The sequence below is a fragment of the Symphodus melops genome (assembly GCF_947650265.1).
Source record: "Symphodus melops genome assembly, chromosome: 10".
NCBI classification, from domain to species: Eukaryota; Metazoa; Chordata; class Actinopteri; order Labriformes; family Labridae; genus Symphodus; species Symphodus melops.
Genome location: NC_136700.1, coordinates 25,472,999 through 25,488,257, shown reverse-complemented (window position 1 = coordinate 25,488,257; position 15,259 = coordinate 25,472,999). Strand labels below are relative to the sequence as shown.

The 15,259-nt window shown below is 45.4% G+C and overlaps 2 protein-coding genes across 6 annotated transcripts; both read left to right on the top strand.

The window, feature by feature from the left end:
• Positions 1-486: 486 nt before the first annotated feature.
• On the top strand, positions 487-3,432 carry LOC306830846 (uncharacterized protein). 5 transcript variants are annotated; one of them, XM_079354556.1, is made up of 4 exons: positions 487-731; positions 853-1,926; positions 2,012-2,135; positions 2,292-2,552. In XM_079354556.1, exons 1-2 carry the CDS (start codon positions 586-588, stop codon positions 1,799-1,801), a joined length of 1,095 nt encoding a protein of 364 aa, XP_079210682.1. In that variant the 5' UTR covers positions 487-585; the 3' UTR covers positions 1,802-1,926; positions 2,012-2,135; positions 2,292-2,552. The 5 variants fall into 5 exon arrangements, with proteins under 5 accessions (XP_079210682.1, XP_079210681.1, XP_079210684.1 ...); XM_079354555.1 differs by having other exon boundaries at positions 487-743; XM_079354557.1 differs by having other exon boundaries at positions 652-772.
• Positions 3,433-6,233: 2,801 nt separating this feature from the next.
• On the top strand, positions 6,234-10,443 carry LOC306830050 (dynein regulatory complex subunit 4-like; the record flags this gene model as incomplete). The annotated part of the gene is made up of 10 exons (XM_079353271.1): positions 6,234-6,319; positions 6,423-6,518; positions 7,484-7,681; positions 8,138-8,344; positions 8,428-8,482; positions 8,571-8,773; positions 9,145-9,312; positions 9,604-9,690; positions 9,766-9,975; positions 10,396-10,443. Exons 1-10 carry the CDS (start codon positions 6,317-6,319, stop codon positions 10,441-10,443), a joined length of 1,275 nt encoding a protein of 424 aa, XP_079209397.1. The 5' UTR covers positions 6,234-6,316.
• Between the last annotated feature and the right edge of the window lie 4,816 nt (positions 10,444-15,259).

Below are 15,259 nucleotides of genomic sequence, written 5' to 3'. Positions count from 1 at the left end.
TCTGGTGTTGGCCGTCCAAGAGTCATCATTGGCACGACCGGTCAGTACTACATCCTCGCCTCGCGACTCACCTGCAAGGCCTGTAAGAAGTTCTGGCATGCTGACAAACCACAATGGCTGGAGAAGCTACCGAAGCGCATCAGCGTCATAGTGCCAGCTTTCCTGACTTTTAAAAAAGCCATCTGTAGATCGGTGATGGATGAGCTGAGGCGCAGCGGCAGGTCAGCAGAGGACATGTCCAAACAGCTGGCAGAGGCGCTCCATTTAAAATATGAGAGAGCTCACTTGGCCTACCTGCAAAGTGTCCAGAACATCAGGGATGCTGAAGCAGGAGTCTACGGCCAGAGGACCATCACTGGGCTTCTCAGACAGACAGACACTCCTGCTCCCTTCGGTGGATACTCGGATCCTAATGGCTGGTGTGGAGTGTCTGTGTCCTCTCACTACCTAGTCGACTGCGTGATCAGTGAATATGAGCAGCAGGAGCAGCTCCTCACTCTGGTGTTACAGGGGACTTTTGGACAGGCACTCAGGTCAGATCACACCCGCAAAGTGGCGAGGAAGGTGGTGCTTTCATCTGGCACAATGTCTTCCTACGCCATCATGAATGAGAACTGGATGATCCTGAGCTGGGTGATGCTGCAGTCGGAGTGTGATCGGTCCCTTCATCCCATGTATGAGGGTCTGTCTCACCGCTACGCTGAAGCTGGAGTGGAGAAGGCCAACTTCCAGTGGGTGGACAGGTATAGAGAACACATTTTCCATCACAAATGTATTTGACTTTTATTCAAGTTTTATTTAAGGTGTCACAATAAAGAAGACTTTAATTTAAGTTTCTTTTCAATGTTTTAGGGACTGCTGTGCAGCCTTTAAGGTCCTGGACTCTCAGGCTCAGGAGCACCTCTTGTGGGACAGCTGGAGGACAACAGAGGCTGTGGTGAAAGAGGCAACCTCAGGAAACCTGATGAACACCTGCGCATCAAGGAGCAAGTTTAACAAAGACATCACCATCAAGTTGGACTTGTTTCACTGCATGCGACGTTTCACCAGAGAGTGTGTCTCTGAGCACCATCCTCTGTACAGCTCCTTTTGCCAGTTCCTGTCTGCAGCGTTTCTTGTTGTGGACCAGGGTGACCTCCAACAGCTCAAGGATGCGTACACATTCTGTGGGCTCTCTCCTGCTAATCCCACCAAGCAGCACATCAGAGAGCACTGCAGGACGAAGGTGCCACAGTCCAGAGAGCTGCTGCTGAGAGTTGAGGATGTCATGCATCACTTTTACCTGGCAAAGGATACAAATGATGTTCATCTCTTCAAGGCCTCCATGCTGAAGGTGTGGAAGATTCAGCGCATCCACATCCTGAGAGGCTGCCTGAGTGACCCAGAGGTCGGGGAGGGTATCTTATACAGGTACGGTGGCACCTTGCAGCTCAATTACACCAAGGGGGAGGGAGCTGCTGTACCTGTTTGGATCCCTGTGAGAGGCACATCGCAGCAGGAAGGCTTCCACTTCCACCAAGCCCAGTGGGTGACAGGCAACCGGGTTTCCTGTGAACTGTTTCAGGCCCAGGCCATGACTGGAGTGGCGCGCTGGAACTTCCAGAGGCTGGTGGACCTGAAGCTGCCAGGTGTGGAGCTGCCTGCTGTGTTTGATCCTCTTTTAATTGCCCAGCTGAACACTGCTTCTCAAAATGTGATTGGAAAGGCGAAATATCCAGCCATTCGGGTTTCTAACAGGGACACAGGGGAGAGAGGTTTGGGCTGCAGTATGTGGAGCCAGGCTGCCGTCGTGTTTACCTGAGGTTTGAAAAGAACAAGGAGCCACCCGCCATTTCAATTCCTCGAGCCATGGAGACACAGCAACAGTCCTTGGTCCAGGATGAAGTGCATCCTTGTTCTACTGCTGAAGCCGGCACAGACTCTCAGGTGATCTTCATTAACATCAAACTGCTAATTACTGATTCACAGAGAGACAGCTTTACTCATCTCTTTATTTAATGCCTCTATTCAGGAAACAAGTGGAACCGCCCCGGAGGATCCAGTGGGATCTGTGCCGATCCTGTCCCAGTCCAGGCCCTTTTCTTCAACCACATCTGCCACAGTCAAAGCAGAAACAGTGGCTTCGATGGACACAGGTCAGTCAAACTACACTCTGTATTTTAATATAAAAGCTATAAGAAGATATAAAAATGCAACACATTGAACTGTTAATTTGTTTTGACATCACATTTTCACATGTTTAAGTCCTAATGGTCAACTTGTTTAACATTGTTGTGCATTGTTATTTTCAGACTTGCCTGCTCTGCTTCCTGTATCCTCCTCTCCCCGGGCCGCTCGCACTGGTCCCATTAAGACAGGAGGTCGGGTTCTGGTCCTGGACCACAGCCGATGGACAGAGCCCATGAGAGCTGCCATCGATGGACTCCTCATGAAGCACCATGGAGCTAAGGACCTGTTAAAGCAGGTTGACAGAGACTATGCTGCCATGGTGCACAGGGCATGCACTGATCCAAACAGCCTTCTCCATCCTACCACATGCCAGCATATCTCAAGATACGTAAAACATCTGGCAAAATTAAAAAACACCAGCTCCTCCCTCAACACCAGCCCAGAGAAAGTTTTGGAAACGCAGCAGCTATGGCAGAGTTTGACCACAAGCAGCCAGACAGTCAGCGTTCCTGTCACAATCCTTCCTCCAGCTGCTGTCAACCCTCCACCTGTGACCCCTCCCCAGGAGGAGACACTGAGCCGTACGACCGTAGAGAACATTGTGACAGAGATCCTGGAAAAACAGCAGCAACATCAACAACAGCATCAGAAAAAGATGACCAGGAACTGTTCTGCTTGTGGTCAGCCGAAGTCCAGATATCTTGGGGATGGCTCTTCAGTTCATTTCTTTTATCAGAGCCCAGTTGTAAAGTACTTTTACTGTTCAACGAAGGTTTTTAAGATCTATAAACACGAAGGCCTTAAAAACCCCAGGATGTCCTTTGAGGACTTTGCTGCGTCTCCGTTTTTTGAGCGGGAGCTGGATGCTGCCAAACAGAGGGGGGCAGAATGGAGAAAGGTGGCAGAGCAGAGGGCAAAGAGGAAGTCATCATTGCAGCTGCCGACAGGTCGTCTGTGCAGGTTCTGTCACCAGCCACTAAAACAGGGTCCGAGCAGCCCTCATATACATGCATCCTTCCCGGGGGGGCCAGGAAAGTCCATTTACTGCCCCTCCAGAGTGTTCTCCATGTACAGGGCACAGGGCATGGTTAAAGAAATGACCTGGGCAGAGTTTCATCAGTCTGGCTTTCACGACACTGAAAGGGACAGATGGGCTGCAGAAAAGAAAAAGTGACTGCTTTTTGCCCCACTATTGTAAATATGTTTATAGCTACAAACCTTGTATATACTACTGTGTATTTCTCTTTGTGTTCATTTATTGTTCATATCATTTTGTGTGATTTAGAATTCAGAAAGGTTTTTATAATATATCTTGTGTGTATAATAAAATATTGTCAAGGCATTTCTGCTTTACTGTATTTTCTTCATATTGGAACTGAAAAGAAATTCACTAAATTTTCTTAGGGACTGTTCTTGTACATTTCAGGTCATTGTTATTTACAGGACAGGATATTGTCAAAAACAATGTACAGTATTTGATTAGAATTGGGCTTTGTTTGGATAATTGGATATTGTAATTTAGTAAATAACACTGCAGCAGTATTTGAGGATGTTTCTTACAATCACCGGGACGGTGCAGGATCGAATCCGACTCTGCCCAAACAAAATGGCCAATATTCATACCAGAATATTTCTCTATATTGTACACATCTCTTTCATAAATAGCTGTTTCCCTCTAAATGATGGTAAGAAACATCCTCAAATACTGCTGCAGTGTTATTTACTAAATTACAATATCAAGTTTAATTTTAATCAAATACTGTACATCTCAGTTTGACAATATCCTGTCCTGTAAATAACAATGACCTGAAATGTACAAGAAACAAGTAAATTTAGTGAGTTTCTTTTCAGTTCCAATATGAAGAAAATACAGTAAAGCAGAAATGCCTTCACAATATTTTATTATACATACAAAATCTATTATAAAAACCTTTCTGAATTCTAAATCACACAAAATGATATGAACAATAAATGAACACAAAGAGAAATACACAGTAGTATATACAAGGTTTGTAGCTATAAACATATTTACAATAGTGGGGCAAAAAGCAGTCACTTTTTCTTTTCTGCAGCCCATCTGTCCCTTTCAGTGTCGTGAAAGCCAGACTGATGAAACTCTGCCCAGGTCATTTCTTTAACCATGCCCTGTGCCCTGTACATGGAGAACACTCTGGAGGGGCAGTAAATGGACTTTCCTGGCCCCCCCGGGAAGGATGCATGTATATGAGGACCCTGTTTTAGTGGCTGGTGACAGAACCTGCACAGACGACCAGTCGGCAGCTGCAATGACGACTTCCTCTTTGCCCTCTGCTCTGCCACCTTTCTCCATTCTGCCCCCCTCTGTTTGGCAGCATCCAGCTCCCGCTCAAAAAACGGAGACGCAGCAAAGTCCTCAAAGGACATCCTGGGGTTCTTAAGGCATTCATGTTCATAGATCTTAAAAACCTTCGTTGAACAATAAAAGTACTTTACAACTGGGCACTGATAAAAGAAATGAACTGAACAGCCATCCCCAACATATCTGGACTTTGGCTGACCACAGGCAGAACAGTTCCTGCTCATCTTTTTCTGATGCTGCTGTTTTTCCAGTTTTACTCGCCCATTACCTCCTGGTGGTCTGACACATCGCCTCCACGTTGAAAAACCAGAGTGAGAGCATTGGTTCTCACCTGGTCCTGTTTTTGAGGAGGGGACTTGTCCTGAAGGGAGGGATTTATTTTTTTTATCCTCATGGCCTCGTCAGAGGGGTCCTGGCGAACATGGCCTGACGGACCCTTCCTGAAGGACACTGTTGCCCTTCCTGGAAAGAAGTCAACTGTCTTCTTCATTATCTCCTGTGCACAGCAGAACACAATGTATATTTGTTATATTAATCAAAGCGTAATCAAGCTGTTATATCAACAGTGTTACTGATGTATATAAAATAACCTGCATTTTTAATGACGAGGTAATAACACTTACACACCAGATAGAGTCATTATTTGATGTGATACCTTATAAGGGTATCATGGCAATTCAATTGAATCTTTCATGTAAGCTATTGTTGTATAAAAAAAACTATTAACCTGACACAATGATTATATGAGTAAAAAACCGTGAAAGGTTCAAACAAAAAGGATTTTTTTGTCACTATCAGCAGGAGAGAAATTGTTTTATTACAGTCGTCAATAATCAATAAAATAACATTAATATTACAGTTAACAAGTTATTTTCATCAGTGTAAAAATAACATTAACGTTACCGATATTGTACCACCTTGCTACCTTAGCAAAAATAAATCATAGTTCGTATTTTGTCAACACAACTCAACTACTATTAAACAGGTTTTAAGATATAAATGAGGATTGTTAATAAAGTCTATGAAAAAACAAGCCAGACTTACGTTTGAGTAGTTGGATATATGTTATTAAAGTTGTGAAAAAGGTGACGATAAACTGTTGATACGGAGTTCTCTTCACTTTGTGATGAAGATCCTGCACTGACTGTCGGACTGTCACTCAAACCTGAAGAAACGGGGTCGCCTTACCTTTACCAAACGGGGGAAACAGCGCCCCCCAAATCTCCATAGTGGCCAAAAGTATATTACATCCGTAGTGATAAGAACTACCAGAGAGAATGAATGGTAAAAGTTAAGGAAATTAAAGACTACTATTCCCGGCCCTAGAGAAGATTGTTGTCTTCATTATAAAATGTAATTATATAACTAGATGTCACAATGCACATTTAGAATCACTATGGACATGGTATTGCAATGGTTTCATGATACTACAGTTTGTCTGTTGACATTACAAAGGAGCAGGCTCATCGTTGTGTTTACTATTAATGACCTTACTGAAGAGCCCAGCTGAATCAAACGTCCCTTTAACTGGCAGAATCATGAACCACGTGAATCTCATTTCAATTTACATTTCAGAATGATTCCTTATTATTTATTTTCTATTTACCATAATCGTATTATATTATTGTACAATATAGTTCCCTTTAATTTTGTTTAAAATAAAGAAGAAGCATTTTTCAAGAGACGCCGTTGCCATGACAACGCCCTTTTGTTTATTGCAGTTAACAGAGTCGTGAAGCTGCAGCTCGTACTTTCTGCTGATTTAAATACGTGATTTAAAGTGACAACAAGGATCCACGAAGCCGCAGGATGGTGAGAAAAACTCGAGAAGTTACAGAAATAGCGTTTACAATGTGCTAGCTTAGCATCAGTCAGAGTCAGCTAACGGTTAGCTGCTCTGTGTTTCATTTTGCAGCCACCGAAGAAAGCTGAACGCAAGAAGAAAGCCTCCAAGGGAAAACAGCCCGCGGTGGTGGACGGACTTTCAACCAAAGAGATGTCCAAAGATCAGGTCAGAGCTGCTGCTGCTGCATGCTAAGCTAACGTTAGCATCTTCTTCAGAGTTAGGTTTTAAAGAGTTGCATGAAACGCCAAACTCCTCTCTCTGCAGCTTCTTTCAGTCCTTTCACACTGACTTCATCTCTCTGCAGCTTCTAAAGATGCTTTAAGTCACACTTTGTAAAAGTATCACGCACACTTGAAATCTTCACTTAAAGAAAGCAGACACCTTGAGGAATTTAGGTATCTATCATTTGTTGGTCACAGTCACAAGTTAGAATGACCAGACTGAACTGAATTCAGCTCCTTGTAAGCTGAGCAAAGAACGCTGATGATGTCCTGACAGAAACAGGAACCATCCTGTGTCTTTGTAGAAAATACAGCAGATTAGATTTGGATATACTTCATTTAACTCCTGAGGGTAATTCTGTTTACACACACACACACACACACACACACACTCTGGTGCCTTGCTCGAGGGCACCTCAGCAGTTAGGGTTAGATGCAGCTGTGATAGTGGAAGGTTCATGTGGGGAGAAGAGAACTTGATTATTTGTCTTTATTGAACCCGTGCAGATGTGAACTTCTGCCGCTCCACGGTTCATTGTGAACAGATCCCAGAACTTCCCTCTGAGCTTCACACTCTCAGTATTTGTATTCTGCTCTGATTGGCCGGCTCTCTCTCTCTCTCTCTCTGTCTCTCTCTCTCTCTGTCTCTCTCTCTCTCTCTCTCTCTCTCTCTGTCTCTCTCTCTCTCTCTCTCTCTCTGTCTCTCTCTCTCTCTCTCTCTCTCTGTCTCTCTCTCTCTCTCTCTCTCTCTCTCTCTCTCTGTCTCTCTCTCTCTCTCTCTCTCTGTCTCTCTCTCTCTCTCTCTCTCTCTGTCTCTCTCTCTCTCTCTCTCTCTCTCTCTCTCTCTCTCTCTCTCTCTCTCTCTCTCTCTCTCTGTCTCTCTCTCTCTCTCTCTCTCCCCCCCGGCAGCTGGAGGAGCACATCATTCGCCTCCGGGAGGAGCTGGACAGAGAGCGGGAGGAGAGGATCTACTCCCAGCTGGAGAGGGACAAGGAACAGGCATCCTGGGAAATCTCCAAGATGAGACTGGAGGAGGTGAAGGCGAGGCTGAGGGTCAGACTGAGGGAGAAGGAGGAGGCCAAGGAGCGCCACCGGGTGGAGATCAATGTGAGCTGCACAGACCGACACACAGTTGAGCTACATGTGATTCCACCATCTTTGAGTGTGTTTGGAGTCTGAACAGGCAACCAGTACATTTCTTTAAACAGGAAGTAACGTCCAATCAAAGTCGCTGTTTTCAGTTCATTCCACCAGGAGATCCTTACTTAATTTCAAAATAAAAGCAGGGTTGAATCAGACAGCAAAGTGAAGCAAGAAAGCACAACCTTTCAAAATAAAATCACTAACAATGGAATTATTCAGGATTAATTGTTGAAATTCAGCGGGGGGGGAATGAATAATTTGACAGAGTCTGATAGCCTCGGTTATGATGCACGCCACGTGAACAGAGGCGATGGCTGCAGGTTGGAATCCAAACAGCTGTTTACGCAGCATGGTCTCTTGTTACCGCTCCTTTCAAAGAGGTGAGTCCTTAATGTCACACCTGAACGCCGCCCCCTTCAGGTGCACAAGCAGAAGCTGAAGCACGTCCTGGCCGAACAGCACGCCACCGTGTCAGGCCTGAAGGTGGATGCCGTCACGGCCGCCTCGCTGATCCAGAACCAGAACACGCAGACGGAGGTGGGTCTGCGGGGGGAGCTGAGCGGCCTGCGGGCCAGCGACAGGAAGAAGCAGTTAGACGACGAAAACCGCATCAAGGAGCTCAAACTGGTGAGGCGGCGTTTTGTTTGTCACGCTTTGGTTCCTGCGGCGTGTTGTATTTCTGAAGGTGTCGTCTCTCCGTGTCCGGACAGAAGCATCAGGTGGAGCTGATGGAGCTGAACAACGACTACCAGCGGAGGATCACAGGTGAACCAGCACACATCCTGTTTTCTGAGCTGGGAACAAAAACCCCGGCCTGTCTCGTCAAACCGTCCCCGTGTTTTTCTCCAAACAGACATGGCGGTGAACTTTCATGAGAAAAGGCAGCGTGCGCTGGACGAGCACGAGAAAGAGAAGAGCGAGGAGATCCAGGAGGTGGACGAGCGATGGAAAAGTCGCGTCGCCACTCAGGTGGAGGATCAGGACCGAGAGCGTAAACAGGCCGTCCTCATCTTCTCCGAGATTCAGGAGAAACGGCTCCTGCTGCTGCAACACAAGGTGACACAAAGGCATCACGCCGCCCAACACGCCGCCCACGCCACACGCTCTCATCTCCCACAATCCACCACGGACTCTTATCTATTAGAATCCAGCAGCATGGGACCAGGAGCAGCGGGTCAGGGTGCTCCTCCTGTCTCAAGTCTCTGATTTTAGCACAGAAGGCTTTCTATTTACAGACACGCCCCCTTTTCCACTGAGGATCATTCTGATTGGACACTGCAGTAGTGTTGTAGTAAGCCTCCACTTTGTATCGACGAGGAGGCCCCGCCCCCTGATAATCTGAGAAGCTGTGGGACAGAGTGTGTGGTCCTGCAGGAGGAGACACTGTGTGTGTGTGTGTGTGTGTGTGTGTGTGTGTGGTCCTTTAGGAGGAGCAGGAGCAGCTGAAGAAGGAGGTGCACAAAGAGGAGAGGGAGCTGGCAGCAGACAGGCAGGAGAAGGATGGTCTGCAGACGGCTCTGCAGGAGTCCCAGCAGAAGCTCCCACAGCTCCAGAAGCATCTGGAAAAACTGGACAAGGAGTGGAGCCAGATCATGGTACGTTCAGCCAGCTGGGGGAGGGGCTACTGCCCTTTGTGATGTCATGAAGGGGAGGGGCTACTGCCCTTTGTGATGTCATGAAGGGAAGGGGCTACTGCCCTTTGTGATGTCATGAAGGGGAGGGGCTACTGCCCTTTGTGATGTCATGAAGGGAAGGGGCTACTGCCCTTTGTGATGTCATGAAGGAAAGGGGCTACTGCCCTTTGTGATGTCATGAAGGGGAGGGGCTACTGCCCTTTGTGATGTCATGAAGTGGTTTCAAAGTAAGGCTGCTGATGTGTGTGACAGAAAAGTAGAGGGCGAGTGAAGGTCATGGAAAAGGAGCTGGATGAGCTGGACATGGAGCATCTGGAGCTGGAGCTTGCCGTCCAGAAGGTAACCACACTCACCACTTTTCCCTTCACGCCGCCTGCCAGCTCTCCGTAAAGTTAGCCTTTTGTTTTCCGGCAGGGTGAGCAGGAGCGCGACGAGCTGAAGAGGAAGCAGACGGCGGCCTTACTGGATGCACAGCAGCAGGCTGGGCTGAAGACGATGGTGCTGGAGAGGAAGGTGGAGGTGCTGAGGAACACTCTGGAGAAGAAGAAGGCTCAGCTGTGCGCCATACTCTCCGTCCCCAACATCGAGCCAACTGCAGCCAGCCATGCTGCAGACACACTCAAGGTACGAGTTCAAAGCTCCATTTGACTCTGAGCCTGAAGGTTTCAGAGGACGAGCCTCCCGTACGGTCCAAGGCTCTGAGTCTGAAGGTTTCAGAGGACGAGCCTCCCGTACGGTCCGAGGCTCTGAGTCTGAAGGTTTCAGAGCCTCCCGTACGGTCCAAGGCTCTGAGTCTGAAGGTTTCAGAGGACGAGCCTCCTGTACGGTCCGAGGCTCTGAGTCACTGGATGTGCTAATATTGGAAGATTGTTTGGGTTGGTGAATGAATCGGTTAGGGTGTAAACGAAAGATAAGGTCTGCGTCTCTTCCTGGCTCCGAGTCGCTCCGAGAAGGATCCTGAATCTCTTCTGGGATGTTTGAAGTTCTCTGGATGTTTGTGAACATCCGAACCCTAACCTGTCATGTTTCTGATTCTCCTTTCAGCCACACGGGGGCGCTGTTGATCCAGGCTCAGCTTTAATGGATGACTGATTTCGTGCTGTAATGACGTCAGTTAAAAAAAAACCTCGCAGGGAGGCACTCGTGAGTGTGACTGAATAAAGCCGGCTTCTTAAATAACATGTTGTTGTTTCTACTTGTATTTGTGAATCTTTATTCACTTGAACAAAGTCAGATCCACCTGATGACGTCACACATCGACCTCTGTTACCGTTCCTTTGAGCTGTTTGACCTCACTTTGGGATCCCTAACCACTTCCTGTTTCTGTGCCTAACTTTGTACATCTACTAGAAGGGCCTTACTGTATTTCAAAATAAAAGCACACAGCACGTTTTTCTGACAGTAAGCGAGTAAGTAAGTTTTCCTGAATATTTTCATTTTACTCTGTTTAAATCAGAACATACATTCAGTCAGAACTGGACGAGTTGTGGTCGTGAGAATTTCAGCAGAAAATGCAATAAAATACTAAAATTCATTCTTATGTTGAAATAGCAGTCCTTAATTTCCTTAACTTTTACCATTCATTCTCTCTGGTAGTTCTTATCACTACGGATGTAATATACTTTTGGCCACTATGGAGATTTGGGGGGCGCTGTTTCACCCTTTTGGTAAAGGTAAGGAGACCCGTTTCTTCAGGTTTGAGTGACAGTCCGACAGTCAGTGCAGGATCTTCATCACAAAGTTAAGAGAACTCCGTATCAACAGTTTATCGTCACCTTTTTCACAACTTTAATAACATATATCCAACTACTCAAACGTAAGTCTGGCTTGTTTTTTCATCGACTTTATGAACAATCCTCATTTATATCGTTTATTTGAGTTGAGTTGTGTTGACAAACACAAACTATGACTTCTTTTTGCTAAGGGAGTAAGGTGGTACAACATCGGTAACGTTAATGTTATTTTTACACTGATGAAAATAACTGTAATATTAATGTTATTTTATTGGCATGGTTAAAGTAATGACATCAGTCTGGCTTTCACGACACTGAAAGGGACAGATGGGCTGCAGAAAAGAAAAAGTGACGATATTGTAAATATGTTTATAGCTACAAACTAGTAAGTGTAAGTAACACTGCAGCAATGAAAGAGATGTGTACAATACAGAGAAATATTCTGGTATGAATATTGGCCATTTTGTTTGGGTAGAGTCGGATTCGATCCTGAGCGCCTCATGGAGCTCTGTCCGCGGTCGGCCTTCGAGTGGAAGGAGCAAATAGTTTCAACTGTGCTCTGATTTTCTTTGTATTTTTTGAGCGTTTTGAGTTATTTAAGGCGACTTATGACTTTGTTTATTTTATTTTAGTTCAAACTGAGTACACGTCAGACACTTCGTGCCCACTACCTGCCGGTAGCGGCTAAGCTAAGAATTAGTCCCTACAATTAGATCGAAACGCATTCGTTTGTACACTGGAAGCGGCGTGTTAATTAGGGACGGCGTCTCATTGTCACTGGGGAGCAGCGTGACTCACAATAGCGGCGAGGGACACAGCTGATTGGCAGCATCGGGATCTTTGTTCGTTGGAACTGAGCCGGACCGGAGCCGATGGAAGATCGTCGGAGCATCATCAAGCATCGGAGACCAGGGCGTCACATCTTGCCGGCCAACGTTTGGGGGTATGTCCAGCGCTGAACATACGCAGTGACTTCAGTAGATCACTGTAAGGAGAACCTGAGGAGCAGAGATCTTCTACAAGACCTGCCATCAGCTGCAATACCCGGTTCATACTTGGCGGTGTCAATAAATCCCCAGTATTCCTGGAACCGTTTGAAGAGGGGAACTTCTGGAGGAGATGTGGTTCCCATACATACTTAAAACACTGTACTGATTATCAGTTCCATTATGTGGTGCCTTCAAGCCAGTGACAAAAGCTCTTTCTCAAGCTCCTGCTCTAGAAGGACACAGGCACCAGCATTTCGATCAGAGTTTGATCTGGTGGTGTCAAAGCATATAGCTCGGATGCTGTCTGTTATGCCCCAGTCTTGCATGGCTCCGAAGACAGCAGCAGCCTGGGCCTCACCTGGTCCGGATGGAAGCTTGGCAACTGTAAGTACCTGAGAAATTCCTTTCCCTGAAACCAATACTGGCAGACGATCAACATTCTCTTTTCCAATTAGATCCGGAATCAGTTTGCCATCCCAATGAACCACAAGGGGAACGTTTCCCTTAGAATCTGCCTTTATGTTTGCAGCTCTCTGTATTCTACTCTGTTTCGGCAAATTGAGTTCATCAATGTTCATCAATGTTCTGCCCCAAGCTTTTGGCAGTTTCCGCTATGATAAAAACAGCTTTGCGGTCTGTCAGCAAACTGCGAGTTCTGGAGTAATGACAGTTTGTCGCCCCCTCTGTCTTTTTGGTGTATGACTTGTGATGTCCCCAACAGCCCCCTCACCTTCATTGTCCCCAGTTTCCATCTTTTCACTATCTTCTGCTGAGCTGGTATCAGAATCAGATGAAGTCAGCTCAGTGGTAGACGCTGCTATTTCATTTCATGTCGCCTGTCTAGCATTTGATCCTCTCTTTGAAATGCCCTTTTCTCCTTAGCAGCAAGCTCAATATCTAATCCAGGGGTGTCCAAACTTTTTTTACAGAGGGCCACATACAGGAAAATATACAAACGGACGGGCCACACATCTATACTCGGCCAATCACACGCGACTGTGCCAATGACTAACGTTTCCTGGAGCCAATAAAATGGTGAACAGGTGGGTTCTGGTTAGGACATGCTGCTCGATTTCGTCCCGTTTACACGAAACAGGACTAACCCCAGCGCTCCTTTAGCACTGGACATTTTTTAGTTTTTTATTAAACTATTTGAAATTAGTTTTATGGTTTGCTACCGGGCTGCACAGAAAAAAATAAAAAGGCCCAGTGAGGAGACAGAAGAAGAACCTAGGACCACAAAGAAAAAGAAACCTTCATTTAACAGGAAATATCAGGAGTCCTACATGAAATATGGATTTATCGCGACAGGTGATTCCCACGCACCAAACCCGCTCTGCATAATATGCGGCGACCGGCTTCATTGCCTCTCCAATGAGGCAATGAAGCCTTCAAAACTGCGTCGTCACTTGGAGACCAAGCACCCTGCATTAAAAAACAAGCCTTTGGACTTCATATCTGTGCGAAGCTGGGTTTTCTGCAGTCACGGCAATGAAAACAAAATTACGGAGTAGACTGAACTTAAGCAACACACTTCGGGTTTCACTGTCTCCCATTACCCCGAGATGGGACTTGTTCGCGAGTCTTGTTGCAGAGAAACAAGCTCAGGGCTCTCGTTGATTCAGGGTTATGGTGAGTTATATATTTTCATGGACTTTACTTTATTTTTGATTTGTTTGTGGAGTATCTTATTGTGAAGGCATGTTTAAGCGTTACCATAGTGACCCGAGAGCGTGGGGACAGAGAGGATGTTACTGATGTTATGTTGTTGGCGCATTTCATGAAACGCTGTTAATAAAGTTCCATGTGATTACACAGCGGATTCACGTTTATTATTATATTTTACAAAATGCCACATTTTTTGTGTTGATCGTATCATTTTATTGTGTTGTATTTTTCCGCCACACCTTAGAGGCCGGTCCGTGAAAATATTGTCTGACATTGAACCGGTCCTTTGTACTTGTATCCGTCTGAAGACTGCATACAGATTTACAGAGTGACGTCATTCAGTGGTGTTAAACTACAGCTGGATTTATTATTCCTGCACACACTCACAGACAGCATCTTTACTGAAATGTTTGCTTTGTGCAATATCAGAGAGAGAAAGGGGGGTCAGATCTGAACCCAGGACGTCCACTTTTCCAAACTAACCAAAGTGTGTATCTCCTCATGTATCTGTGTGTTTGTTTCAGGCACAAAGAGGAAGCTGATAAGAGATCCACTACTTTCAGTGCCATGCTGAAAGAAGACCCTCATCTGTCTCCATATTTTAAATAAAGCAGGTCGACATCACAATGTTAGTTTTTGTGATTTATATCAAAGCCGATTTAATGAAGAAAACAGGTCATCATGTTTCATTCACACGCTGGCTTTAATGGTTTTTCACATCACATTCGACCCTGAAGGCAGGAACCAGACATGGATTCAGTTTCCATTTAAAGACAATGCAGCAGATGGCTCAGAAACGTGTGTGAAAAACACTCACCCAGTTCTGGATATCTTACCAGAAATACTTTCCACAACTGGGGGCAAAAGCCGTGAGCAGCCCGTTAACCTTTCCTACAACAAAAACATGACTAGAGGCTGTAAGGAGGATTAGGGAGAGAGTTCCCGGCGTGATGACGTTTAATGTCTGTGACAACCACTGTAGTTTCAGTTAGCTACTCGTTAGCAACCGCCGTTTAAAGTTCGCGTAAAAACTTTAAAATTCATATTTTGGGGGGATAATGGCAAAAATGTCATGTGGTGTAACCCTAAAAACTTCGTACGAAATATTTGAACTTGCTTAAAAAGGTTAAAATAAAAAAACATGCTATCAACTAGTTTGGCATAATCTTACACAAGATTTATTTAATAGTAAATAAAAGTAATAAAACACAGTTGTTCAGAATATTATATTTTATTTGGGCAATTTTGTCTGTCAAGTCAAAGTCCTGAATTGTCAAGGTGGTGTAACCACCATTCAAGGAGCCAGTTTGGTAATATGATGCAAGAAGACAACGTGTGTTGAGATAATTCTACATTTTTGGGGTACGGTCAGGTATGCTTATGGTTACATGTCAAATGGTATGACCCCAGGAAAACATTTATTAATCGTCATAACTGTAAAAATGAGTATTTACTTTAAAAATTATGTTTGAAATATTCACACAAAGGCTGTGTATGTACATATGTGTTCATAATAAT

Excerpts from the sequence above, each read along its gene's own strand:
- LOC306830846 (XM_079354554.1), top strand. The coding sequence starts at position 1,849 with ATGGAGACACAGCAACAGTCCTTGGTCCAGGATGAAGTGCATCCTTGT. Across the intron at positions 1,927-2,011 it reads AAGCCGGCACAGACTCTCAG|GAAACAAGTGGAACCGCCCC; the intron begins GTGATCTTCATT and ends GCCTCTATTCAG. Across the intron at positions 2,136-2,291 it reads AGTGGCTTCGATGGACACAG|ACTTGCCTGCTCTGCTTCCT; the intron begins GTCAGTCAAACT and ends TGTTATTTTCAG.